At 44.0% G+C, this 26778-nt stretch overlaps 1 protein-coding gene across 1 annotated transcript; it reads left to right on the forward strand.

Annotated features, from left to right (window-relative positions):
* The first annotated feature begins 4 nt into the window (after positions 1-4).
* LOC129811274 (T cell receptor beta chain MC.7.G5-like) lies at positions 5-26410 on the forward strand. Its single transcript, XM_055862449.1, has 9 exons — positions 5-243; positions 406-558; positions 672-823; positions 6891-6904; positions 20109-20149; positions 23412-23762; positions 23958-23987; positions 24172-24278; positions 25101-26410. The coding sequence occupies exons 1-9, from the start codon at positions 195-197 to the stop codon at positions 25122-25124; spliced, it is 921 nt and encodes a 306-aa protein (XP_055718424.1). The 5' UTR covers positions 5-194; the 3' UTR covers positions 25125-26410.
* Positions 26411-26778: the final 368 nt, after the last annotated feature.

Below are 26778 nucleotides of genomic sequence, written 5' to 3' on the forward strand. Positions count from 1 at the left end.
CTCTGCTCTTTCTCTCTCTCTCTCGCTCTCTCTCTCTCTCTCTCTCTAGCTCGCTCTCTCTCTCTCTCCTCTTTCTCTCTTTCTCTCTGCTCTTTCTCTCTCTCAACTTTCTCTCAGCTCTTTCTCTCTCTCTTCTCTCACTCACTCTCTTTCCACAAGACAGCTTTGGGAGGTAGCTGGCACTGTGTAGAAGGATGTCTCCAACAACATATGGACTCGGCTTGTTCTTCATCTTATTTCCACGTGAGATTTCCTCAATCTGAATATGACTAAATATTATAGCTAAAGTTTTGTGTTAAAGTTAAATGGGACTGCATCGAAATTAGCACTCTCTCTTCTCTCTTCCCAAGCTTTGGTGAACTCTGAACTCATCGTCATCCTCTGTCTGAACTATCTATTTCACAGCTCGTGTAAAGTGTGCTGAGTTTCATCAGTCTCCTTCCCTGACAGTGAAGGAAAGAGACCGTGTGGAGGTCCACTGTAGCCACAATGACAATAACCTGGTGGTGATGCTGTGGTACCAACAGAAACAGGCCAGTCCTGCTATGACTCTGATAGGTGATGATCCATCATGTGACTACTGCCACTGACCTTAAACCCTATTGTTGTTGAGGAGAGGTGCATTTTCATCCTACCACATGTATCCTGATGATAAACTTTGATTTTGATAGGGTACGGTTACAGCGCCACAGAGCCTAACTACGAGGGTCTGTTCCAGGAGAGATTTCAGCTGAAGAGAGCGGACACCCTGACGGGATCTCTGGTCATCTCTAACATAACATCAGCAGACTCTGCTGTGTATTTCTGCGCAGCCAGTCACACAGTGATGTGGATAGATATCTGTCTCTCGCTAAAAACCTGACACGCACGCACAGGAAATCCAACGCAGAGGCTCCAGCTTTCTACTCTGGTCTTGTATCATGTATTGTGGTGTCAGGTGATCAGGGTCTGTGAGAGCAGCGATAATGAGAGACAAAGGGTGTACAGTAGGTCACAATATACAGAATCCAGCACAGACCCAATTTGTTTTCTTGTTAGAAGTAAGAAATTATTTTACTACCAAATAGTTTTCTTGTTAGAAATAGGAACTTATCTTACTACAATTAGTTAATTTTTCTGATTAACTTTAACTTTTATTTCATATCTCTCCCCCTCTCTCTCTCTCTCCAGATTTTCTATTAAATGACATATTTTCCACACTGTTTGCTCACTGGGTCCTCCACCATTTATTTATATTTGCTCTTTCAAGCAGTGCAGATCATTAAGATGAAATGACGTTAAAATAACGTTATAATAACGCTGCTGATCCAACTTCGCTCAGACCTTTTCTTTTCTTCTTCTCATAGCTTCTGCTGATGGATTCTCTTTGTAAATAATGCTCACTAGAGACCCAGAGAGACAGTCTAAATAGGGATGAAATGTTTGGGGGTTTTTTTTCCCATCGCTATTGCAAATATTGGCTAAGCAGGAAGCAGACATGTCATTCAAAGTAGTAGTGTTTTTTTGTTTCAGCAAATCTCAGGCCACGATATGTCAAATAGCAGTAGGCACCAGCGGTGGCGATTTTAGCATGTAAATCTAGACGGGGCAACTACAGAATATGTGGGATGCGTGTCCCCAAAGCCTCTACACAACACAACACTAAACAATACGTTAATTTCACTATAACGGTGACAAACGGTGCCCATAAACTGTTAGGGCCTATATAAAGCTGTCCCAACAGCGGAGTCTCAACAGCAGCGAAATAGTTAATTCAGCCTCATTTAGTGCCCTTAAAACAACATAGCTGATATGGCTGACTTATGGCTGCAGTCCCGTTAACGGGACTGATATGACAACAGCCAGTCGTCGAAGTGCAGGGCGCCAAATTAAAAAAACAGAAATCTCATAATTAAAATTCCTCAGACATTCATGTGTCTTATATCATTTTAAAGGTAATCTTGTTGTTAATCCCACCAAAGTGTCCGATTTCAAATAGGCTTTTCAGCAAAGGACTACAAACGATTATGTTAGGTCACCACAAAACCACAATAATCACAGCCATTTTTTCCAGCTAAAGATAGCTTCACAAAAAACAGAATAGAGATAAAATTAATCACTAACCTTCGAATATTTTCATCATATGACACTCATAGGACTTCATGTTACACAATACATGCATGTTTTGTTTGATTAAATTCATATTTATATAAAAAAATCTGAGTTTACATTGAGGCGACTAGATTCACTAGTGGCAAAAACATCAAGTGACTTTGCATAGCCACATCGTTTCAACAGAAATACTCATAAATATAGATGATAATACAAGTTATACACATGGAATTATAGATACACCTCTCCTTAATGCAACCACTGTGTCAGATTACAAAAAAAATGTACGGAAAAAGAAACCCACGCTATAATCTGAGACGGCGCTCAAAAGGAAAACACCACAGCCGCAAAGATGGCGTCAACATAAACAAGAAAATACATGATAAATATTCCCTTACCTTTGATGATCTACATCAGAAAGCACACCAGGAATCCCAGGTCCACAATAAATGTTTGTTTTGTTCGAAGAAATCCGTTATTTATGTCCAAATACCTTCTTTTGTTGGCGCGTCTGGTTTACATATCCAAACGCTAATTCTGGTCAGCGTTATATCGGACAAAACTTCAAAAAGTGATATTACCGGTCGAAGAAACATTTCAAACTAAGTACTGAATCAATCATTAGGATGTTTTTAACATATAGCTTCAATAAAGTTCCAACCGGAGTATTCCTTCTTGTCTTCGTGAGCAATGGAACGTAAGGTACTTCCACGAGGAAAAAGCATGATCAGAAAATGGCTGCTTGATGGACACCTGACTGATTCTGCTATCATTCTCTCCCACAACATCATAGAAGTCTCATTATAATTTCTATTGATGGTTGACATCTAGTGGAACCCCTAGGCAGTGCACAATCATTCATATCTCAAGGGGATTTCTATAGGGACTCTGGTGAATACATACAAGCTCAGATTTCTGACTTCCTGTTTTGATTTCAACTCAGGATTTTGCCTGCCAATATGAGTTCTGTTAATCTCACAGACATAATTCAAACAGTTTTAGAAACTTTAGAGTGTTTTCTATCCAATACTACTAATAATATGCAAATATTAGCAACTATGACTGAGAAGCAGGCCGTTTGATATGGACACCTTTCATCCAAGCTACTCAATACTGCCCCTTCAGCCATAAGAAGTTAAACAAATGTGGTTTCTACTGACAATTGAGTTGTACAAACTATGGCACGAGGGGAAGACATAGAACGTAGAAGAGGCAATTCGTAATTTCGATTAAGACATTAATGAGCGACGACGGACGTAACTATTTGTTCCGTACTTTTGAAATGTACAGCCACAGAATTGAGAACATGGGCAGTTCTTACAGAGTTCTCCCTGTACACCAAGTCAGAACCGTAGGATAAATAAAGGGGGCGAATAAGCAGACACTGAAAGCTCTTACAATATTCAATGATGACATTTCTCTAGAACTGGTTATAACAGTAGGCAAAATTAAGAGGTGAAAATAGACTAAATTATTAGGCACATGGGCTACTAACAGCTTACTACACAACATACACTTAGTATTACTTTCTCAGCTACAGTTCACATATCTCCCTGGCATATTACATAATTTATGCAGCAGCATACAAGACATTTTGGGACTGACCTTGCGATGTGCTCACTTAAACAGGAAGGAGGCGCGGCGGTCTTTTGTCATCAAACTTTGTCATCAAAATCTGACATTCTCTAGATTTATGGTGGGAACGCTGGGTGGAAAAACACAGCCACATTGAATAGCAGGCTAGTGGTTGCTTGGCAACGCTTGCAGTGAGCCACTTATTACTTCCAAATGAGTCATTTTTGAATTTGCAATTTCCAACTTGTTGTGTAATCTTTATGTCCAACGGTCGATGAGCACCGATATGTTTATTCCTTAATTTCTCTTCATTATTTCTCTTTATATGACAAGGATTAAAAAGGATTTGCCAGTAGATTGTCGAATTGATTCATGATGATGACTGCTAGCTAAGACTTTGAAAGTAAGATGTTGACATGATCAGTCCAATCAAAGCTGCTGTACGTATAACGTGATTTGACATCATTTTATCTGTGGCCAATGACCTTGAGCCTTCTTGGAAGGGCACTTGTAATATAACTATAAGGCAGGACTCAAAGGGTTGAAATTTTGAGTTCCTCTGTCCAGTGTCTGTGTTCTTTTGCCCATCTTAATCTTTTATTTTTATTGGCCAGTCTAAGATATGGCTTTTTCTTTGCATCTCTGCCTAGAATGCCAGCATCCCAGAGTCGGCTTTTTACTGTTGACGTTGAGACTGGTGTTTTGCGGGTACTATTTAATTAAGATGCCAGTTGAGGACTTGTGAGGCATCTGTTTCTCAAACTAGACACTCTGATGTACTTGTTGTCTTGCTCAGTTGTGCACCGGGGCCTCCCACTCCTCTTTCTTTTCTGGTTAGAGCCAGTTTGACTGTTCTGTGAAGGGGGTAGTACACAGCGTTGTACAAGATCTTCAGTTTCTTGGCAATTTCTTGCATGGAATAACCTTCATTTCTCAGAACAAGAATAGACTGACGAGTTTCAGAAGAAAGGTCTTTGTCTCTGGCCATTTTGAGCCTGTAATCGAACCCACAAATGCTGATGCTCCAGATACTCAACTAGTCCAAAGAAGGCCAGTTTTATTCCTTCTTTAATCAGAACAACAGTTTTCAGCTGTGCTAACATAATTGCAAAAGGGTTTTCTAATGATCAATTAGCCTTTTAAAACGATAAACTTGGATTAGCTAACACAACGTGCCATTGGAACACAGGAGTGATGGTTGCTGATAATGGGCCTCTGTACGCCTAAGTAGATATTCCATTATAATTCAGCCGTTTCCAACTACAATAGTCATTTACAACATTAACAATGTCAACACCGTATTTCTGATCAATTTGACGTTATTTTAATGGACAAAAAAAATAGCTTTTCTTTCAAAACAAGGATGTGTTTTGTGACCCCAAACTTTTGAACGGTAGTGTATAACGTGATTTGTTGTCATTGTATCTGTTGCCAATGACCTTGAGCCTTCCTGGAAGGGCACTTGTAATATAACTAAATGACAGGACCAAAAAGGGCTACAATTTTCCATGTCTACCATTACTACGGACTGGTGATGTAGTTTCCCCATGAGTGACAGAACACTGAGCCAATCACGGCACAACACTACTATTTTCTGCTGGCTTGCCCCACCTCCACCGGAAGCACTGAGCTGGGCTGAAACACCTGCATTACGGAGCTGCCTTACTCAAGAAAACAAAAAAGAGACCATGTTTGTATGCAGCTATATTAACTCAATGATATATATATTTATTTTTTACATTGTTTGCGAACTGATATGTGACTCGTATTAATGCCAAAATAACATGAAAAAACAGGCAAGCCCCCAAAAAATGTGGGTCAGCCCCACCTGCCCTGAATGACGAGTCTCCACTGGTCCAATGGCAAACTCCGCCCACAGCACGGCCTTGAGACAATAGAGACATGGATTCTGTATGTGTACCATGCAGAGGGTGAATGGGAAAGACAAAATATTTAAGTACCTTTGAACGGGGTATGGTAGTAGGTGCCAGGCGCACCAGTTTGTGTGTGTCAAAAACAGCAACGCCGCTGGGATTTTCACGCTCAACAGTTTCCTGTCTGTTTCAATAATTTATTTAACCTTTATTTAACTAGGCAAGTCAGTTAAACAAATTCATATTCACAATGACGGCCTACCCAGACCAAACCCTAAGCCGGACGACGCTGGGCCAATTGCGCGTCGCCCTATGGGACTCCTGATCACGTCCGGTTGTGATACAGCCTGGAATCGAACCAGGGTCTGTAGTGACGCCTCTAGCACTGAGATGCAGAGCCTTAGACCGCTGCGCCACTCGGGAGCCCAAGAATGGTCCACCACCCAAAGGGCATCCAGACAACTGGACACAACAGTGGGAAGCATTGGAGTCAACATGGACCAGCATCCCTGTGGAACGCTTTCCACACCTTGTAGAGTCCATATGCCCTGACGAATTGAGGCTGTTCTGAGGGCAAAGGGGGGGTGTAACTCAATATTAGGAAGGTGTTCTTAATGTTTTGTACATTCAGTCCTTTACATTCATACTATTCCAAGATCCCCCACTATGAAGCCATCAGCCATTCAAATAGTTAGCTGTAGTTTATAGTATAAATAGTATGACTACAAGTGGGAACTATAGCTCATACAAGCTGCTGCGGAGGACACTGCGGAGGGCACTGTGGAGGGCACTGCGGAGGGCACTGCGGAGGGCACTGCGGAGGGCACTGTTCAAATATTTAGATGTAGAGAGTTACCAGTCACAGGGTACAGATGTAATGTGTGATGCAGCCTGACAGTGTGCTCTCAATGGTGTCTTCTTCACCAATTGTGTCCGTGTGGTTTGACCATTTCAGTTCCCCCAGAAGAGGACTGGCCACCCCTCATAGCCTGGTTCCTCTCCAGGTTTCTTCCTAGGTTTTGGCCTTTCTAGGGAGTTTTTCTTTGCCACCGTGCTTCTACACCTGCATTGCTTGCTGTTTGGGGTTTTAGGCTGGGTTTCTGTACAGCACTTCGAGATATTGGCTGATGTACAAAGGGCTATATAAAATAAACTTGATTGATGTGTACGCCGAGGAACTTGAAGTTTTTGACCATCTCCACGGCGGCCCCGTTGATGAGGACGGGGGTGTGTCCAGCCTGGTTCCTCCTGAAGTCCACAGTCAGCTCCTTTATTTTGCTAACGTTGAGGGAGAGGATATTTACCTGGCACCAAGCCGTGATGGCGTGATGATGGAGTTGGAACTGTGAGATGGGGGGGGTGGGGTTAGATGGGGTTGGAATTGTGGTTGATATCTCGGGGGGGGGGGGGGGGGGGGGGGGGGGGTAGTTCAGCTAGTGTGGTTGATATCTCTGGGGAGGGGGTAGTTCAGCTAGTGTGGTTGATATCTCTGGGGGGGGGGGGGGTAGTTCAGCTAGTGTGGTTGATATCTCTGGGGGGGGGGGGGTAGTTCAGCTAGTGTGGTTGATATCTCTGGGGGGAGGGGGTAGTTAAGCTAGTGTGGTTGATATCTCTGGGGGGGGGGGGTAGTTCAGCTAGTGTGGTTGATATCTCTGGGGGGGGGGGGTAGTTCAGCTAGTGTGGTTGATATCTCTGGGGGGGGGGGAGTAGTTCAGCTAGTGTGGTTGATATCTCTGGGGAGGGGGTAGTTCAGCTAGTGTGGTTGATATCTCTGGGGGGGGGGGGGTAGTTCAGCTAGTGTGGTTGATATCTCTGGGGGGGGGGGGGTAGTTCAGCTAGTGTGGTTGATATCTCTGGGGGGAGGGGGTAGTTCAGCTAGTGTGGTTGATATCTCTGGGGGGGGGGGGGGTAGTTCAGCTAGTGTGGTTGATATCTCTGGGGGGGGTAGTTCAGCTAGTGTGGTTGATATCTCTGGGGGGGGGGGGGTAGTTCAGCTAGTGTGGTTGATATCTCTGGGGGGGGGGGTAGTTCAGCTAGTGTGGTTGATATCTCTGGGGGGGGGGGTAGTTCAGCTAGTGTGGTTGATATCTCTGGGGGGGGGGGGGGTAGTTCAGCTAGTGTGGTTGATATCTCTAAGGGGGGGGGGGGGGTAGTTCAGCTAGTGTGGTTGATATCTCTGGGGGGGGGGGGGTAGTTCAGCTAGTGTGGTTGATACCTCTGGGGGGGGGGGTAGTTCAGCTAGTGTGGTTGATATCTCTTTGGGGGGGGGGGTAGTTCAGCTAGTGTGGTTGATATATCTGGGGGGGGGGGTAGTTCAGCTAGTGTGGTTGATATATCTGGGGGGGGGTAGTTCAGCTAGTGTGGTTGATATTACTGGGGGGGGGTTGTTCAGCTAGTGTGGTTTATATCTCTGGGGGGGGGTAGTTCAGCTAGTGTGGTTGATATATCTTGGGGGGGGGGGGTAGTTCAGCTAGTGTGGTTGATATTACTGGGGGGGGGGGGTAGTTCAGCTAGTGTGGTTGATATCTCTGGGGGGGGGGGTAGTTCAGCTAGTGTGGTTGATATATCTGGGGGGGGGGGGGGGGTAGTTCAGCTAGTGTGGTTGATATCTCTGGGGGGGGGTAGTTCAGCTAGTGTGGTTGATATCTCTGGGGGGGGGGGGGTAGTTCAGCTAGTGTGGTTGATATCTCTGGGGAGGGGGTAGTTCAGCTAGTGTGGTTGATATCTCTGGGGGGGGGGGTAGTTCAGCTAGTGTGGTTGATATCTCTGGGGGGGGGGGGGTAGTTCAGCTAGTGTGGTTGATATCTCTGGGGGGAGGGGGTAGTTCAGCTAGTGTGGTTGATATCTCTGGGGGGGGGGGTAGTTCAGCTAGTGTGGTTGATATCTCTGGGGGGGGGGTAGTTCAGCTAGTGTGGTTGATATCTCTGGGGGGGGGGGAGTAGTTCAGCTAGTGTGGTTGATATCTCTGGGGAGGGGGTAGTTCAGCTAGTGTGGTTGATATCTCTGGGGGGGGGGGGGTAGTTCAGCTAGTGTGGTTGATATCTCTGGGGGGGGGGGGGTAGTTCAGCTAGTGTGGTTGATATCTCTGGGGGGAGGGGGTAGTTCAGCTAGTGTGGTTGATATCTCTGGGGGGGGGGGGGGGTAGTTCAGCTAGTGTGGTTGATATCTCTGGGGGGGGTAGTTCAGCTAGTGTGGTTGATATCTCTGGGGGGGGGGGGTAGTTCAGCTAGTGTGGTTGATATCTCTGGGGGGGGGGGTAGTTCAGCTAGTGTGGTTGATATCTCTGGGGGGGGGTAGTTCAGCTAGTGTGGTTGATATCTCTGGGGGGGGGGGGGGGTAGTTCAGCTAGTGTGGTTGATATCTCTGGGGGGGGGGGAGGTAGTTCAGCTAGTGTGGTTGATATCTCTGGGGGGGGGGGGGTAGTTCAGCTAGTGTGGTTGATATCTCTAAGGGGGGGGGGGGGGGGGTAGTTCAGCTAGTGTGGTTGATATCTCTGGGGGGGGGGGGGTAGTTCAGCTAGTGTGGTTGATACCTCTGGGGGGGGGGGGTAGTTCAGCTAGTGTGGTTGATATCTCTTTGGGGGGGGGGTAGTTCAGCTAGTGTGGTTGATATATCTGGGGGGGGGGGGGTAGTTCAGCTAGTGTGGTTGATATATCTGGGGGGGGGTAGTTCAGCTAGTGTGGTTGATATTACTGGGGGGGGGTTGTTCAGCTAGTGTGGTTGATATCTCTGGGGGGGGGTAGTTCAGCTAGTGTGGTTGATATATCTTGGGGGGGGGGGGGTAGTTCAGCTAGTGTGGTTGATATTACTGGGGGGGGGGGGTAGTTCAGCTAGTGTGGTTGATATCTCTGGGGGGGGGGTAGTTCAGCTAGTGTGGTTGATATATCTGGGGGGGGGGGGGGGGTAGTTCAGCTAGTGTGGTTGATATCTCTGGGGGGGGGGTAGTTCAGCTAGTGTGGTTGATATCTCTGGGGGGGGGGGGTAGTTCAGCTAGTGTGGTTGATATATCTGGGGGGCGGGTAGTTCAGCTAGTGTGGTTGATATCTCTGGGGGGGGTAGTTCAGCTAGTGTGGTTGATATCTCTGGGGGGGGGTAGTTCAGCTAGTGTGGTTGATATCTCAGGGGGGGGTAGTTCAGCTAGTGTGGTTGATATCTCTGGGGGGGGGGGGGGGTAGTTCAGCTAGTGTGGTTGATATCTCTGGGGGGGGGGGTAGTTCAGCTAGTGTGGTTGATATCTCTGGGGGGGGGGGGGGTAGTTCAGCTAGTGTGGTTGATATCTCTGGGGGGGGGGTAGTTCAGCTAGTGTGGTTGATATCTCTGGTGGGGGGGGGGGGGTAGTTCAGCTGGTGTGGTTGATATCTCTGGGGGGGGGGGGGTAGTTCAGCTAGTGTGGTTGATATCTCGGGGGGGGGGGGGTAGTTCAGCTAGTGTGGTTGATATCTCTGGGGGGGGGGGGGGTAGTTCAGCTAGTGTGGTTGATATCTCTGGGGGGGGGGGTAGTTCAGCTAGTGTGGTTGATATCTCTGGGGGGGGGGGGGTAGTTCAGCTAGTGTGGTTGATATCTCTGGGGGGGGCGGGGGGGGGTAGTTCCGCTAGTGTGGTTGATATATCTGGGGGGGGGGGGGGTAGTTCAGCTAGTGTGGTTGATATCTCTGGGGGGGGGGGGTAGTTCAGCTAGTGTGGTTGATATCTCTGGGGGGGGGGGGGGGGTAGTTCAGCTAGTGTGGTTGATATCTCTGGGGGGGGGTAGTTCAGCTAGTGTGGTTGATATCTCACTACTGGTGTCCCCCAGTGCTTGAGATAGGAGAGGCCTCTTATTGCTGATCCTATGAGATAGGAGAGGCCAGGTGCCATCCATTATACTGGAGTTGTTGTCGTCTTATAACTGATCCTATGAGATAGGAGAGGCCAGGTGCCATCCATTATACTAGAGTTGTTGTCGTCTTATAGCTGATCCTATGAGATAGGAGAGGCCATGTGCCATCCATTATACTAGAGTTGTTGTCGTCTTACCTGCCGGCCAAGTCAGTGGTTCTACACCTTCAAAGATAGATATAACAAACAGTATATGGGGGTTTCTCTGACTGTCTGACTGTCATCCAGGTGTCCCTGGTATATAGGCCTACCCTTCTATCAAATTAAACTATTTGATTTAAAAGGGAGATGTTTCTCAGAGATGATCGTACACTGACCTCTGGAGGGTAAATGTCAGATTACACAGAAGTCAAACCAGGAGTCTAAACTATCCTAGATTATACACTGACCTCTGGAGGGTAAATGTCAGATTACACAGAAGTCAACCCAGGAGTCTAAACTATCCTAGATTATACACTGACCTCTGGAGGGTAAATGTCAGATTACACAGAAATCAAACCAGGAGTCTAATCTATCCTAGATTATACACTGACCTCTGGAGGGTAAATGTCAGATTACACAGAAGTCAAACCAGGAGTCTAAACTATCCTAGATTATACACTGACCTCTGGAGGGTAAATGCCAGATTACACAGAAGTCAAACCAGGAGTCTAAACTATCCTAGATTATACACTGACCTCTGGAGGGTAAATGTCAGATTACACAGAAGTCAAACCAGGAGTCTAAACTATCCTAGATTATACACTGACCTCTGGAGGGTAAATGTCAGATTACACAGAAGTCAAACCAGGAGTCTAAACTATCCTAGATTATACACTGACCTCTGGAGGGTAAATGTCAGATTACACAGAAGTCAAACCAGGAGTCTAAACTATCCTAGATTATACACTGACCTCTGGAGGGTAAATGTCAGATTACACAGAAGTCAAACCAGAAGTCTAAACTATCCTAGATTATACACTGACCTCTGGAGGGTAAATGTCAGATTACACAGAAGTCAAACCAGAAGTCTAAACTATCCTAGATTATACACTGACCTCTGGAGGGTAAATGTCAGATTACACAGAAGTCAAACCAGAAGTCTAAACTATCCTAGATTATACACTGACCTCTGGAGGGTAAATGTCAGATTACACAGAAGTCAAACCAGGAGTCTAATCTATCCTAGATTATACACTGACCTCTGGAGGGTAAATGTCAGATTACACAGAAGTCAAACCAGAAGTCTAAACTATCCTAGATTATACACTGACCTCTGGAGGGTAAATGTCAGATTACACAGAAGTCAAACCAGGAGTCTAATCTATCCTAGATTATACACTGACCTCTGGAGGGTAAATGTCAGATTACACAGAAGTCAAACCAGGAGTCTAAACTATCCTAGATTGTACACTGACCTCTGGAGGGTAAATGTCAGATTACACAGAAATCAAAACAGGAGTCTAATCTTTCCTAGATTATACACTGACCTCTGGAGGGTAAATGTCAGATTACACAGAAGTCAAACCAGGAGTCTAATCTATCCAAGATTATACACTGACCTCTGGAGGGTAAATGTCAGATTACACAGAAATCAAAACAGGAGTCTAATCTTTCCTAGATTATACACTGACCTCTGGAGGGTAAATGTCAGATTACACAGAAGTCAAACCAGGAGTCTAATCTATCCTAGATTATACACTGACCTCTGGAGGGTAAATGTCAGATTACACAGAAATCAAACCAGAAGTCTACTCTATTCTGGATTCAATTAAATTCCATGATTTGAGATATAAAACAAAAAGAAAACATATTTCAGATTCCCCCTAAATATTAATCCCTGATTGATTTTACATCGTTCTGTTTTTAAAAACAAAATGTAACAATAAAATGATACTGTTACTACAGCAGATATGATCAAATGGAAGTTACAATCACGTTAGATGGTTCTGGAAGTTTAGGACCTGAGGTTGACAGCCGTGCTCTCTGACAGACAGTTACTGTCACATGATGCTGCATGGAGAGAGGGGGGGGGGGGGTTGTTGGGTGAAGAGGGGAGGAGAGGGGGGGGGGGGGGGGGGGGTTGGGTGTAGAGGGGGGGGGGTTGTTGGGTGAAGAGGGGGGGGGTTGTTGGGTGAAGAGGGGGGGGGGGTGAAGAGGGGGGGGGTTGTTGGGTGAAGAGGGGAGGCGTTTTAGAGACTTAGAGAGGTGTCAACTCCATTATAGGACGAAGCGCAAAACAAAACATTACCTGTCCCCTCCTTTCCTCCTGTCTTCTCTTTCTGCTTCCCCCCTTCTGCTTTTCTTAGTGCTGCTGACAGAAATAGAAAGAGTCCGTTTCTTCAGGAACCCCCAGATCAACACACCTGCTGCTACAGACAGATACTGAGAAGGAGAGATGGGTAGAGAGATAGAGAGAGAGACAGCGTGGGGGGAAGGAGGGGAGAGAAAGACGAGAGAACGAGAGAGAATTAGTGTTTTTGTGTGATGCTTTAACACTGTGGGGACAGGGGGCCACGGTGATATATTCTCATAGAGACGCCGTACAAAAACCTCCTCTCATTCACTTCCATACAATAAAAACCTCCTCCCATTCACTTCCATACAAAAACCTCCTCTCATTCACTTCCGTACAAAAACCTCCTCTCATTCACTTCCGTATAAAAACCTCTCATTCACTTCCGTACAAAAACCTCCTCTCATTCACTTCCGTACAAAAACCTCCTCCCATTCACTTCCATACAAAAACCTTAAAAAGATGAGAGAGGCCTGTAATTTTCATCATAGGTACATTTCAACTCTGACAGACAAAATGAGAAAAAAAAATCCAGAAAATCACATTGTAGGATTTTTTATGCATTTATTTGCAAATTATGGTGGAAAATAAGAATTTGGTCAATAACAAAAGTTTATCTCAATACTTTGTTATATACCCTTTGTTGGCAACGACAGAGGTCAAACGTTTTCTGTAAGTCTTCAAAAAGTTTTCACACACTGTTGCTGGTATTTTGGCCCATTCCTCCATGCAGATCTCCTCTAGAGCAGTGATGTTTTGGGGCTGTTGCTGGGCAACACGGACTTTCAACTCCCTCCAAAAATTTTCTATGGGGTTGAGATCTGGAGACTGGCTAGGCCACTCCAAGACCTTGAAATGCTTCTTACGAAGCCACTCCTTCGTTGCCCAGGCGGTGTGTTTGGGATCATTGTCATGCTGAAAGACCCAGCCACGTTTCATCTTCAATGCCCTTGCTGATGGAAGGAGGTTTTCACTCAAAATCTCACGATACATGGCCCCATTCATTCTTTCCTTTACACGGATTAGTCGTCCTGGTCCCTTTGCAGAAAAACAGCCCCAAAGCATGATGTTTCCACCCCCATGCTTCACAGTAGGTATGGTGTTCTTTGGATGCAACTCAGCATTCTTTGTCCCCCAAACACGAAGAGTTGAGTTTTTACCAAGTAATTATATTTTGGTTTCATCTGACCATATGACATTCTCCCAAACTTCTTCTGGATCATCCAAATGCTCTCTAGCAAACTTCAGACGGGCCTGGACATGTACTGGCTTAAGCAGGGGGACACGTCTGGCACTGCAGGATTTGAGTCCCTGGCGGCGTAGTGTGTTACTGATGGTAGGCTTTGTTACTTTGGTCCCAGCTCTCTGCAGGTCATTCACTAGGTCCCCCCGTGTGGTTCTGGGATTTTTGCTCACCGTTCTTGTGATCATTTTGACCCCACGGGGTGAGATCTTGTGTGGAGCCCCAGATCGAGGGAGATTCTCAGTGGTCTTGTATGTCTTCCATTTCCTAATAATTGCTCCCACAGTTGATTTCTTCAAACCAAGCTGCTTACCTATTGCAGATTCTGTCTTCCCAGCCTGGTGCAGGTCTACAATTTTGTTTCTGGTGTCCTTTGACAGCTCTTTGGTCTTGGCCATAGTGGAGTTTGGAGTGTGACTGTTTGAGGTTGTGGACAGGTGTCTTTTATACTGATAACAAGTTCAAACAGGTGCCATTAATACAGGTAACTAGTGGAGGACAGAGGAGCCTCTTAAAGAAGAAGTTACAGGTCTGTGAGAGCCAGAAATCTTGCTTGTTTGTAGGTGACCAAATACTTATTTTCCACCATAATTTGCAAATCAATTCATTAAAAATCCTACAATGTGATTTTCTGGAAGAAAAAAAATTATTTTGTCTGTCATAGTTGAAGTGTACCTATGATGAAAATTACAGGCCTCTCATCTTTTTAAGTGGGAGAACTTGCACAATTGGTGGCTGACTAAATACTATTTTGCCCCACTGTATGTTAACAGTGCCAAAGCAAGTGAAGTAGATAATATACAAAAGTGAAATAAACAATATAAATTAACAAGCTGTGTCTGAATCCTGGCCTAGGAAGGCCATCAAAACCCCTGAAATTTCCATCTCTAACTATAACATTTTCCGACAAGATAGAACTGCCAAAGGGGGTGGAGTTGCAATCTACTGCAGAGATAGACTGCAGAGATCTGTCTTACTATCCAGGTCTGTACCCAAACAATTCAAGCTTCTACTTTTAAACATCTACCTTTCCAGAAACAAGTCTCTCACCGTTGCCGCTTGTTATAGACCACCCTCTGCCCCCAGCTGTGCCCTGTACACCATATGTGAATTGATTGCCCCCCATCTATCTTCAGAGCTCGTACTGTTAGGTGACCTAAACTGGGACATGCTTAACACCCCGGCATCCAACAATTTGAGCTTGATGCCCTCAAACTCACCCAAATGATAAATGAACCGACCAGGTACAACCCCAAATCCGTAAACACAGGCAACCTCATAGATATCATCCTAACCAACCTGCCCTCCAAATACACCTCTGCTGTCTTCAACTAGGATCTCAGCGATCACTGTCTCATTGCTTGCGTCCGTAATGGGTCTGCAGTCAAACGATCACCCCTCATCACTGTCAAACGCTCCCTAAAACACTTCAGCGAGCAGGCCTTTCTAATCGATCTGGCCCGGGTATCCTGGAAGGATATTGACCTCATACCGTCAGTAGAGGATGCCTTGTTGTTCTTTAAAAATGCCTTCCTCACCATCTTAAATAAGCATGCCCCATTCAAAAAATGTAGAACCAGGAACAGATATAGCCCCTGGTTCACTCCAGACCTGACTGCCCTTGACCAGCACAAAAACATCCTGTGGCGTATTGCATTAGCATCGAATAGCCCCCGTGATGTGTAACTTTTCAGGGAAGTCAGGAAACAATATATACAGGCAGTTAGGAAAGCAAAGGCTAGCTTTTTCAAACAGAAACTTGCATCCTGCAGCACAGACTCCAAAAAGTTACGGGACACTGTAAAGTCCATGGAGAATAAGAGCACCTCCTCCCAGCTGCCCACTGCTCTGAGGCTAGGAAACACTGTCACCACCAATAAATCCATGACAATTGAGAATTTCAATAAGCATTTTTCTACGGCTGGCCATGCTTTCCACCTAACCACCCCTACCCTGGTCAACAGCCCTGCACTCCCCACAGCAACTTGCCCAAGCCTCCTCCATTTTTCCTTCACCCAAATCCAGATAGCTGATGTTCTGAAAGAGCTGCAAAATCTGGACCCCTACAAATCAGCAGGGCTAGACAATCTGGACACTTTCTTTCTAAAATTATCAGACGAAATTGTTGCAACCCCTATTATTACTAGTCTGGTCAACCTCTCTTTCATATCGTCTGAGATCCCCAATGATTGGAAAGCTGCCGCGGTCATCCCCCTCTTCAAAGGGGGAGAAACTCTAGACCCAAACTGCTACAGACCTATATCTATCCTACCCTGCCTTTCTAAGGTCTTCGAAAGCCAAGTTAACAAACAGATTACCGACCATTTCGAATCCCACCGTACCTTCTCCGCTATGCAATCTGGATTCCAAGCTGGTCATGGGTGCACCTCAGCCATGCTCAAGGTCCTAAACGATATCATAGCCGCCATCGATAAGAGACAATACTGTGCAGCTGTATTCATCGACCTGGCCAAGGCTTTCGACTCTGTCAATCACCACAATCTTATCGGCAGACTCAACAGCCTTGGTTTCTCAAATGACTGCCTCGTCTGGTTCACCAACTACTTCTCAGATAGAGTTCAGTGTGTCAAATCGGAGGGCCTGTTGTGCGGACCTCTGGCAGTCTCTATGGGGGTGCCACAGGGTTCAACTCTCGGGCCAAATCTTTTCTCTGTGTACATCAATGATGTTGCTCTTGCTGCTGGTGATTCTCTGATCCATCTACACGCAGACGACATCCTTCTGTATACCTCTGGCCCTTCGTTGGACACTGTGTTAACTAACCTCCAAACGAGCTTCAATGCCATACAACACTCCTTCCGTGGCCTCCAACTGCTCTTAAATGCAAGTAAAACCAAATGCATGCTCTTCAACTGATCGCTGCCCGCACCCGCCCGCCCAACTAGCATCACTACTCTGGACGGTTCTGACTTAGAATATGTGGACAACTACAAATACCAAGGTGTCTGGTTAGACTGTAAACTCTCCTTCCAGACTCACATCAAACATTTCCAATCCAAAATTAAATCTAGAATCGGCTTCCTATTTCGCAACAAAGCATCCTTCACTCATGCTGTCAAACATACCCTCGTAAAACTGACTATCCTGCCGATCCTTGACTTCGGCGATGTCATTTACAAAATAGCCTCCAACACTCTACTCAGCAAATTGGATGCAGTCTATCACAGTGCCATCCTTTTGTCACCAAGCCCCATATACTAACCACCACTGCGACCTGTATGCTTTCGTTGGCTGGCCCTCACTTCATATTCGTCGCCAAACCCACTGGCTCCAGGTCATCTATAAGTCTTTGCTAGGTAAAGCCCCACCCTTATCTCAGCTCACTGGTCACCATAGCAGCACCCACCCGTAGCACGCGCTCCAGCAGGTATATCTCACTGGTTCCTTCCAGTTCTCTGCTGCCAATGACTAGAATGAATTGCAAAAATCACTGAAGGTGACTAGCTTTAAGCACCAGCTGTCAGAGGAGCTCACAGATCACTGCACCTGTACATAACCCATCTGTAAATAGCCCATCCAACTACCTCATCCCCCATACTGTTATTAATGTTTTTGCTCCTTTGCACCCCAGTATCTCTACTTGCACACTCATCTTCTGCAGATCTATCACTCCAGTGTTTAATTGCTAAATTGTAATTACTTCGCCACTATAGCCCTATTTATTGCCTTACCTCCCTTATCCTACCTCATTTGCACACACTGTATATAGACTTTTTCTACTGTATTATTGACTATATGTTTTGTTCATTCCATGTGTAGCTCTGTGTTGTTGTTTGTGTCGCACTGCTTTGCTTTATCTTGGCCAGGTCGCAGTTGTAAATGAGAACTTGTTCTCAACTGGCCTACCTGGTTAAATAAAGGTGAAATAAAAAAATTTAAAAAAATAAAACTGTGTTATTTCACCCAGTAGATATGGGAGTTTATCAAAATCAGGGTTTGTTTTCAAATTATTTGTGGATCTGTGTAATGTGAGGGAAATATGTGTCTCTAATATGGTCATACATTGGGCGGGAGGTTAGGAAGTGCAGCTCAGTTTCCACCTCATTTTGTGGGCAGTGTGCACATAGCCTGTCTTCTCTTGAGAGCCAGATCTGCCTACGGCGGCCTTTCTCAATAGCAAGGCTATGGTCACTGAGTCTGTACATAGTCAAAGCTTTCCTTAAGTTTTGGGTCAGTCACAGTGGTCAGGTATTCTGCCACTGTGTACTCTCTGTTTAGGACCAAATAGCATTCTAGTTTGCTCTGTTTTTTTGTAAGTTCTTTCCAATGTGTCAAGTAATTATCTTTTTGTTTTCTCATGATTAGGTTGGGTTCTCTCTATCTCTGAGTATCTCTGTTCATTTTCCCTAGAGGGTGAATGAATCAAATCAAATCAAATTGTATTTGTATTTGTCACATACACATGGTTAGCAGATGTTAATGCGTGAGTGTAGCGAAATGCTTGTGCTTCTAGTTCCGACCATGCGGTAATATCTAACAAGTAATGACAGAGAGATCTGAGGTGTTATCTGTTCTCTTTATCTCCTAGTATCTCTGTTCATTTCCCCTAGAGGGTGAATGATAGAGAGATCTGAGGTATTATCTGTTCTCTGAGTATCTCTGTTCATTTCCCCTAGAGGGTGAATGACAGAGAGATCTGAGGTGTTATCTGTTCTCTTTATCTCCTAGTATCTCTGTTCATTTCCCCTAGAGGGTGAATGATAGAGAGATCTGAGGTATTATCTGTTCTCTGAGTATCTCTGTTCATTTCCCCTAGAGGGTGAATGATAGAGAGATCTGAGGTGTTATCTGTTCTCTTTATCTCCTAGTATCTCTGTTCATTTCCCCTAGAGGGTGAATGATAGAGAGATCTGAGGTATTATCTGTTCTCTGAGTATCTCTGTTCATTTCCCCTAGAGGGTGAATGATAGAGAGATCTGAGGTATTATCTGTTCTCTGAGTATCTCTGTTCATTTTCCCTAGAGGGTGAATGACAGAGAGATCTGAGGTATTATCTGTTCTCTGAGTATCTCTGTTCATTTTCCCTAGAGGGTGAATGACAGAGAGATCTGAGGTATTATCTGTTCTCTGAGTATCTCTGTTCATTTCCCCTAGAGGGTGAATGACAGAGAGATCTGAGGTAGTATCTGTTCTCTTTATCTCTGAGTATCTCTGTTCATTTTCCCTAGAGGGTGAATGACAGAGAGTTCTGAGGTATTTTTGGAATAGGAGAGTAGCGATGTGACACTGGAAGTGTGCCCTACTTTGGGAATGGAACCAAACTCACCGTTTTAGGTAAGTTAACTTCTTAAAGATTCATTAAGATGTATATAAATATGTAATCCTGAAGATGCTTCGTTTGCCAATGAGAGTCTCATAAAGTGTCCATGGTCAAGCTGAACTAAAGGGTTGATGTGAAAACACTGTGACTTCAAACCAACCAGCCTTCTTTGGCAATGGAACCAAACTCACCGTTTTAGGTAAATACTTTCACCTTTCTTATTGTGAAATTGATGATTTTTGAACTTTCTTTCTTCATTAAAAACATGAATGATTGACTAAAAGCAAGAGAGTATTTCTGATGCCAAATGCATAGAACAAGGCAGTAGCGGCTGGTATATTACTGCTCAGTATGTCTTCACTGTGACAACTATGATCCTGCGATCTTTGGAGCAGGAACCAAACTGACTGTTCTGGGTAAGAGAATATTCACCATGATGGAACTAATGGGACTCTATGTGTGGTCTAGTAGCGTAGTGATGTGAGGAGATAGTTAGTTATGGATTCAGTCCATTAGATCAGTTCCTACCAGTGTTACTCCACTCAATGCTTTTTGATGTTAAGGCTGTATACACTGTGCCAACTATGAGGCACATTTTGGTTCAGGCACCAAATTGACAGTTCTCGGTAAGTAATCCGTACTCTATGTTTGCCTCGTGTGTCGTTTGAGTTAGACAACATACTTGTGAGAAGAGAGATTTGATATCCTAGTAGATTATAGTATGTTTGTCTCATCTCTGTGTTCCAAACTGGTAAGAACAGGGTGTTGGTTGGTATTAGGAGAATAGATTTATCAAAGGTCATGATCGACATGGAAAGTTCTAGAAAAACAGCACAGCTGGAGACTAAGTCTATATTAGAGCAGGGTTCCACTGTACTGTGCTAACAGTGCCAGCCAAGCGTACTTCGGTGGAGGAACCAGGTTAACTGTCCTAGGTAAGAAATGACACCTTGCAGTCATCTATGTGGTTATAAACCATGTAAGCTATGTGGTTATAATGTATGTGGTTGTATGATTTTTAGGTGAATTGTACTGTAACAGAATGACTGGGTCTTTGATTGTCCTCCTGACGTGGTCACGTTAAGAGTAAATCCGCGGTGCTGTCAGAGTCAGACAGGATTACTTCAGTGGAGGAACCAGGTTAACTGTTCTAGGTGAGACAAAACACCTAAATAATAAAATATACCTAGCTGGAGTTGGAAACAACTTACATTTCATTAGAAAAATACTCACAATAATGTATTTGGTTATAATTTAGATTATATCTGTTGCTGAGTTACTGTGAAGAGTATTTGAATGTAGTTCTAACAGAGTAACGAAGGGTGAGAAAGCCCAGAGTCGTAGTCAGAGACTTTAGGAGGCCCGTTGTCGCTCTGTGCTCGTACTCGGAAGCACACTTTGGAGCCGGCACCAAACTCACCGTTTTAGGTAAGAAAATATACGACCAAATGTTATGTACTAGCGTGGAGAAAACATGTAAAATATTCTGCAATATAAAAACATTTACTCTTTAAACTAAGGTTATTTTAATGTAACTGGATCACAGTAAAACGATCAGTTATGTTCCTCTAACATTTTATACAACAAGGTATCAGACCTAGTTTTGAGGTATAAAGTGGTCCGGCTTTATGCCCAGACCCAGTCTACATCTCTCATGGTACTGAGGTATAAAGTGGTCCGGCTCTATGCCCAGACCCAGTCTACATCTCTCATGGTTCTAGTTGTTATCAGCTCTGTCAGGAGCGGTGAGTTTCAAGACACAGACTTACTTCGGCAATGGAACTAGACTCACAGTCTGAGGTAAAAGCAAAAAACTAGGATGATATAATCTGATACAGTATCTGTCATTTATCTTGTGATGTAGAAATGTTTTATAGAATAGCACCAAAATATTGTAACAGCAAACAGTAGCATATTAGGGTGTATATAACTAGACTCTGCTAGAGTCGGGAGAAGCATATTAGGGTGTATTTAACTAGACTCTGCTAGAGTCGGGAGAAGCATATTAGGGTGTATATAACTACACTCTGCTAGAGTCGGGAGAAGCATATTAGGGTGTATTTAACTAGACTCTGCTAGTCTCGTGAGAAGCATATTAGGGTGTATTTAACTAGACTCTGCTAGAGTCGGGAGAAGCATATTAGGGTGTATATAACTAGACTCTGCTAGAGTCGTGAGAAGCATATTAGGGTGTATATAACTAGACTCTGCTGGAATCGTGAGAAGTATATTAGGGTGTATATAACTAGACTCTGCTAGAGTCGGGAGTAGCATATTAGGGTGTATTTAACTAGACTCTGCTAGAGTCGTGAGAAGCATATTAGGGTGTATATAACTAGACTCTGCTAGTCTCGTGAGAAGCATATTAGGGTGTATATAACTAGACTCTGCTAGAGTCGGGAGAAGAGGGCTCTTTCTGTAGCCTCGTATCAGTGTGAACCTCAACCAGCCATACTTCAGCAGCGGCACCAAACTCACAGTTCTGGGTGAGAAACATGATGATTAAATGTGTATAGACTCTTATTTATTTTATTTATTTTATTTTATTTTATTTATTTAACCGTTATTTTACCAGGTAAGTTGACTGAGAACACGTTCTCATTTGCAGCAACGACCTGGGGAATAGTTACAGGGGAGAGGAGGGGGATGAATGAGCCAATTGTAAATTATAGATACAACCCATATAGATGTATCTGTTAATGACAGAGACTTTGGATTATTTCTAAACGTGTGTGAACCAGAGATGTAGAGAAATAGATACGTATACATGAATGTTGGAAATCCTCCCCGACGTTGGTTTGTATGAATCTATATGGTATTAGATCAGTTTGAAGAAACCGTTTAATAGTTCAGACCAAGGAACGTAGTAGAACTGGGTCAGAACTGGGTCAAACTACAGAGCCTGTAATGTATAGCATGGTATCTCTCTGTGGAACACGGAGAAGTCAGAGTTTGGTCCAGGAACCAGACTCACTGGGTCACACTACAGAGCCTGTAATGTATAGCATGGTATCTCTCTGTGGAACACGGAGAAGTCAGAGTTTGGTCCAGGAACCAGACTCACTGGGTGAAACTACAGAGCCTGTAATGTATAGCATGGTATCTCTCTGTGGAACACGGAGAAGTCAGAGTTTGGTCCAGGAACCAGACTCACTGTTCTAGGTAAGAGATTTACCTCTTAAAAGTATTTATACACAATATTGAAATCATTTGTAATAATGGGTTGAATTCTAGTTGATTGATTTGGTACATTAGTTGAACATACAAATATTCAGGAGGGGAAAATACCCAGGTTTGTTTTAGTCCTGTGAATAGAGCTAACGGAGAAAAGGAGTTAAGCTCTGTCGACATAAACATGCTTAGAAATACAGTACTACCCCCCTTTGTTAAAGACAAACTACAGCAAATACAGTACTAGCCCCTTTGTTAAAGACAAACTACAGCAAATACAGTACTATCCCCCTTTGTTAAAGACAAACTTCAGCAACTGCAGTACTTGCTAGCTGGCATCATGCTGGTTTTCTGTCTGTGAGTATGTGGTGTGCTCTGGTGCTTATCCTGCCTACTTTGGAGAGGGAACTAAGCTAACAGTTCTGGGTAAGGACGCTGTAATAATACTGTCAAAATACTGTCAAAAAAAATACGGTAATAATCGTATATTATAGCTTTCATGTTCTACGGTCTTGACAGTGACTTTGGCAGCCGGGTTACAAAGAGGTTCACTCTGAGCTGCTGAATGAAATGCTGTGTAATTATGTGCTTGTCTGGACACAGAATTTGGTGGTTCATGTTTCCTTGATGTTACTGTCAAGAATGAGAAAGACAGGACTAGATTATATTATGAGGAAGACAGGACCGGTTTATAGAAGGAGAAAGACAGGACCTGTTTATAGAAGGAGGAAGACAGGACTAGATTATATTATGAGGAAGACAGGACTAGATTATATTATGAGGAAGACAGGACCGGTTTATAGAATGAGGAAGACAGGACCTGTTTATAGAAGGAGGAAGACAGGACCGGTTTACAGAATGAGGAAGACAGGACCGGTTTATAGAAGGAGGAAGACAGGACCAGCTAATAGGTGTCATTTCTGTCTCGTCTCTTTTAAAGCCCACAGGTTCAGGTCTGAGTCAACAACAAACAGAGCCATTGATTGACTGTTAAAGGTTAAATCTTTGTCTATTTCCTCCCTGCAGAGCCAGGCCTCACTATCTCTCCACCCAAAGTGAAAGTCCTTCCACCCTCCACTAAGGAGTGTGAAGATAGAAACAAGAAGAAGAAGAAGACCCTGGTGTGTGTGGCCACCGACTTCTACCCCGACCACGTCACTGTGTTCTGGCAGTTGAATGGAGGCGCCAACATCACCGATGGAGTTGGGACCGACAACACGGCCTTGAGTGGTAAAAACAAACTCTACAGTATCACCAGCAGACTGAGAGTCCCAGCCAAGAAATGGAACAAGGCCTCTAACAGATTCACCTGCACCGTCCGCTTCTTCAATGGGACCACTGACATATATGTTGCAGATCACATTAACGGAGAAGAAGGTATGGTCAACTGATGAACTAAAACTCCTTGTTTATGAGAAGAAACAGGTTTCATTGAACGACAATAGTATGCTTGTCTTTTGTGTCATTCTCTAGTAAAGTAGTAAGTAAACTAGTAAGCTTCTCTACAGTATTATGTAGAACTAGGATGTACACTAGCCTGTGTCATGTGAAACACTGCTCTGTTTCTTCCAGGTCAAGGTGGTGATGGAGGGATTACGACAGGTAAATGTGCCCATTCTATACTGACCTACTTATTGTTCATGCCAAATACATGGCATACATATAACCTATAGTTTACATAATACTGTTTACAATACTATCATATTTAGTCATGCCTAATTTGCAGAACAATATTCCCTGACACCATCTTAGTCAAGGTCATTTCAATGTCTTATTGTCCTTGTAGAGTACTATGTGAGGAGCACTAAGACTGCCAAGCTGGCCTACAGCATCTTCATCGCTAAGAGTACCTTCTACGGCCTGGTCGTCATGGCTCTGATTTGGAAGTTCCAGGTGAGTTTACTGCTACTATGATGAGGGACATCACACAGCTTTCTCTCTCTTCTTCAAACGATGTCTTGTGCTAGCCAGCCTGGTCCCAGATCTGTTTGTGTTGTCTTGCCAACTCTTATGGTCAGCATGACAATGACATACTGTAGGAGTTGGCAGGAAAGCACAAACAGATCTGGGACCAGGCTAGCTTTGTGCTAATTAAGGTTCTAAAATGGCACCATACTGTCTTTATCCTGTATCTCTGTGTTTCCCATACAGACACCGTACTGTCTTTATCCTGTATCTCTGTTTCCCATACAGACACCATACTGTCTTCATCCTGTATCTCTGTTTCCCATACAGACACCATACTGTCTTCATCCTGTATTTCTGTGTTTCCCATACAGACACCATACTGTCTTTATCCTGTATCTCTGTGTTTCCCATACAGACACCATACTGTCTTTATCCTGTATCTCTGTGTTTCCCATACAGACACCATACTGTCTTTATCCTGTATCTCTGTGTTTCCCATACAGACACCATACTGTCTTCATCCTGTATCTCTGTTTCCCATACAGACACCATACTGTCTTTATCCTGTATCTCTGTGTTTCACATACAGACACCATACTGTCTTTATCCTGTATCTCTGTGTTTCACATACAGACACCATACTGTCTTTATCCTGTATCTCTGTGTTTCCCATACAGACACCATACTGTCTTCATCCTGTATCTCTGTTTCCCATACAGACACCATACTGTCTTTATCCTGTATCTCTGTGTTTCCCATACAGACACCATACTGTCTTCATCCTGTATCTCTGTGTTTCCCATACAGCGCTCCTCAGATAAACAGATGTAATTGATCGCTGACCGAGGTCCGGCCACCCGTGGAAGCTGAGCTCGGTGGACTGGAGTGCGTCATGTGTGGAATAAGGTTCTGGTGAAAAGTAGTGCACTTTAAAGTAGTGCACTATAAAGGGAATAAGGTGCCATCTGGGACGAAGAACAAACCCATGTCTGTCATGTGATTACAATGTACAGTGTGCTTTCTATTAACTGTCACTCTACAATGTGAGGATGTATTTTATCGTCCCCAATAAACACAATCTTTATTCATGTATTCACTGAGTGTACAAAACATTAAGAACACCTTCCTCATATTGAGTTGCAAACCCCCCCCCCCCCCTTGAATTAGTCGGGGCATGGCCTCTACAAGGTGTCGAAAGCGTTCCACAGGGATGCTGGCCCATGTTGACTCCAAGGCTTCCCACAGTTGTGTCAAGTTGGCTGGATGTCCTTTGGCTGGTGGACCATTCTTGATACACACAGGAAACTGTTGAGCATGAAAAACCCAGCAGCGTTGCAGTTCTTGACACAAACCGGGGCACCTGGCACCTGCTACCATACCCCCTTCAAAGGCACTTAAATATTTTGTCTTGCCCATTCACCCTCTAAATGGCACACACACAATCCATGTCTCTATTGTCTCAGGGCATAACAATCCTCAAGGCATAACATTTTAACCCGTCTCCTCCCCTTCATCTACACTGATTGAAGTGGATTTAACAAGTGGGATCATAGCGTTCACCTGGATTCACCTGGTCAATTTATGTCATGGAAAGAGCAGGTGTTCATAATGGTTTGTCCACTCAGTGTATATGAGTTCATTCAGGAAGTGTGTCAAAACAATATTTACATTTTCCATTAACTTAAAAAACCAACATTTATGTTCATTTCTGTATTATTTTTGTTGCAGGATTTACATCATAGTGTGTACAGTATAAATACATGTTGCTTTCCAATTTCAATGTTTTCCCTTTTGAATAACACATTCGATAATGTGCATGTAGCGTCGTCCGGGTTTGGCCCCGATAGCGTCCGGGTTTGGCCCCGGTAGACCAGCCTTGTAAATAAGAATTTGTTCTTAATCCTCGTTAAATAAAGGATAAATAAAAGACATATATAATTAGTTTGCTCAAGTGTCATTTCATCAGTCTGAGTTGTCAGGTAACACTTAGCTTTAACACTTTGTGACATCTGCTATAGTAAAGAAGAGGCTTTCTAAAAATACATTGGGGCTGATTTTCATCAATTGTTACTCTATTACTCACTTGTTACTCAATAATAAAGTTGGAAATGTGAATATTTGACTGAAACTTATTTCCACCTAAGAGAAGTTAGTAATGTTGAAACCGTGAATGATTCATTACGACGGACTTCCCTCAAAGAGCTCATTTCAGAAATCAATACACAGTCATTATCAAGCTCTTCAATACATATACTGGCATGTAATCCGGTTTACAGTCCCCCCCCCCCCCAGCATGTGGGTGATTACTGAACATGATACACTGTGAGATTACCCAGAGATACAGGAAATAACCACCTGAAATAAGGTCAAGACATGGTAGATAGATTCTGTGCTCTTTGGAGCAGAAACTCTCTACAATGTTTGATTTCAACTGTAACATGTTTCTTTCCATCGAGGGAGTATATTGTGATGTTTATGTCTGTAT

Source organism: Salvelinus fontinalis, chromosome 15 (genome assembly GCF_029448725.1).
Source record: "Salvelinus fontinalis isolate EN_2023a chromosome 15, ASM2944872v1, whole genome shotgun sequence".
Lineage (NCBI taxonomy): Eukaryota > Metazoa > Chordata > Actinopteri > Salmoniformes > Salmonidae > Salvelinus > Salvelinus fontinalis.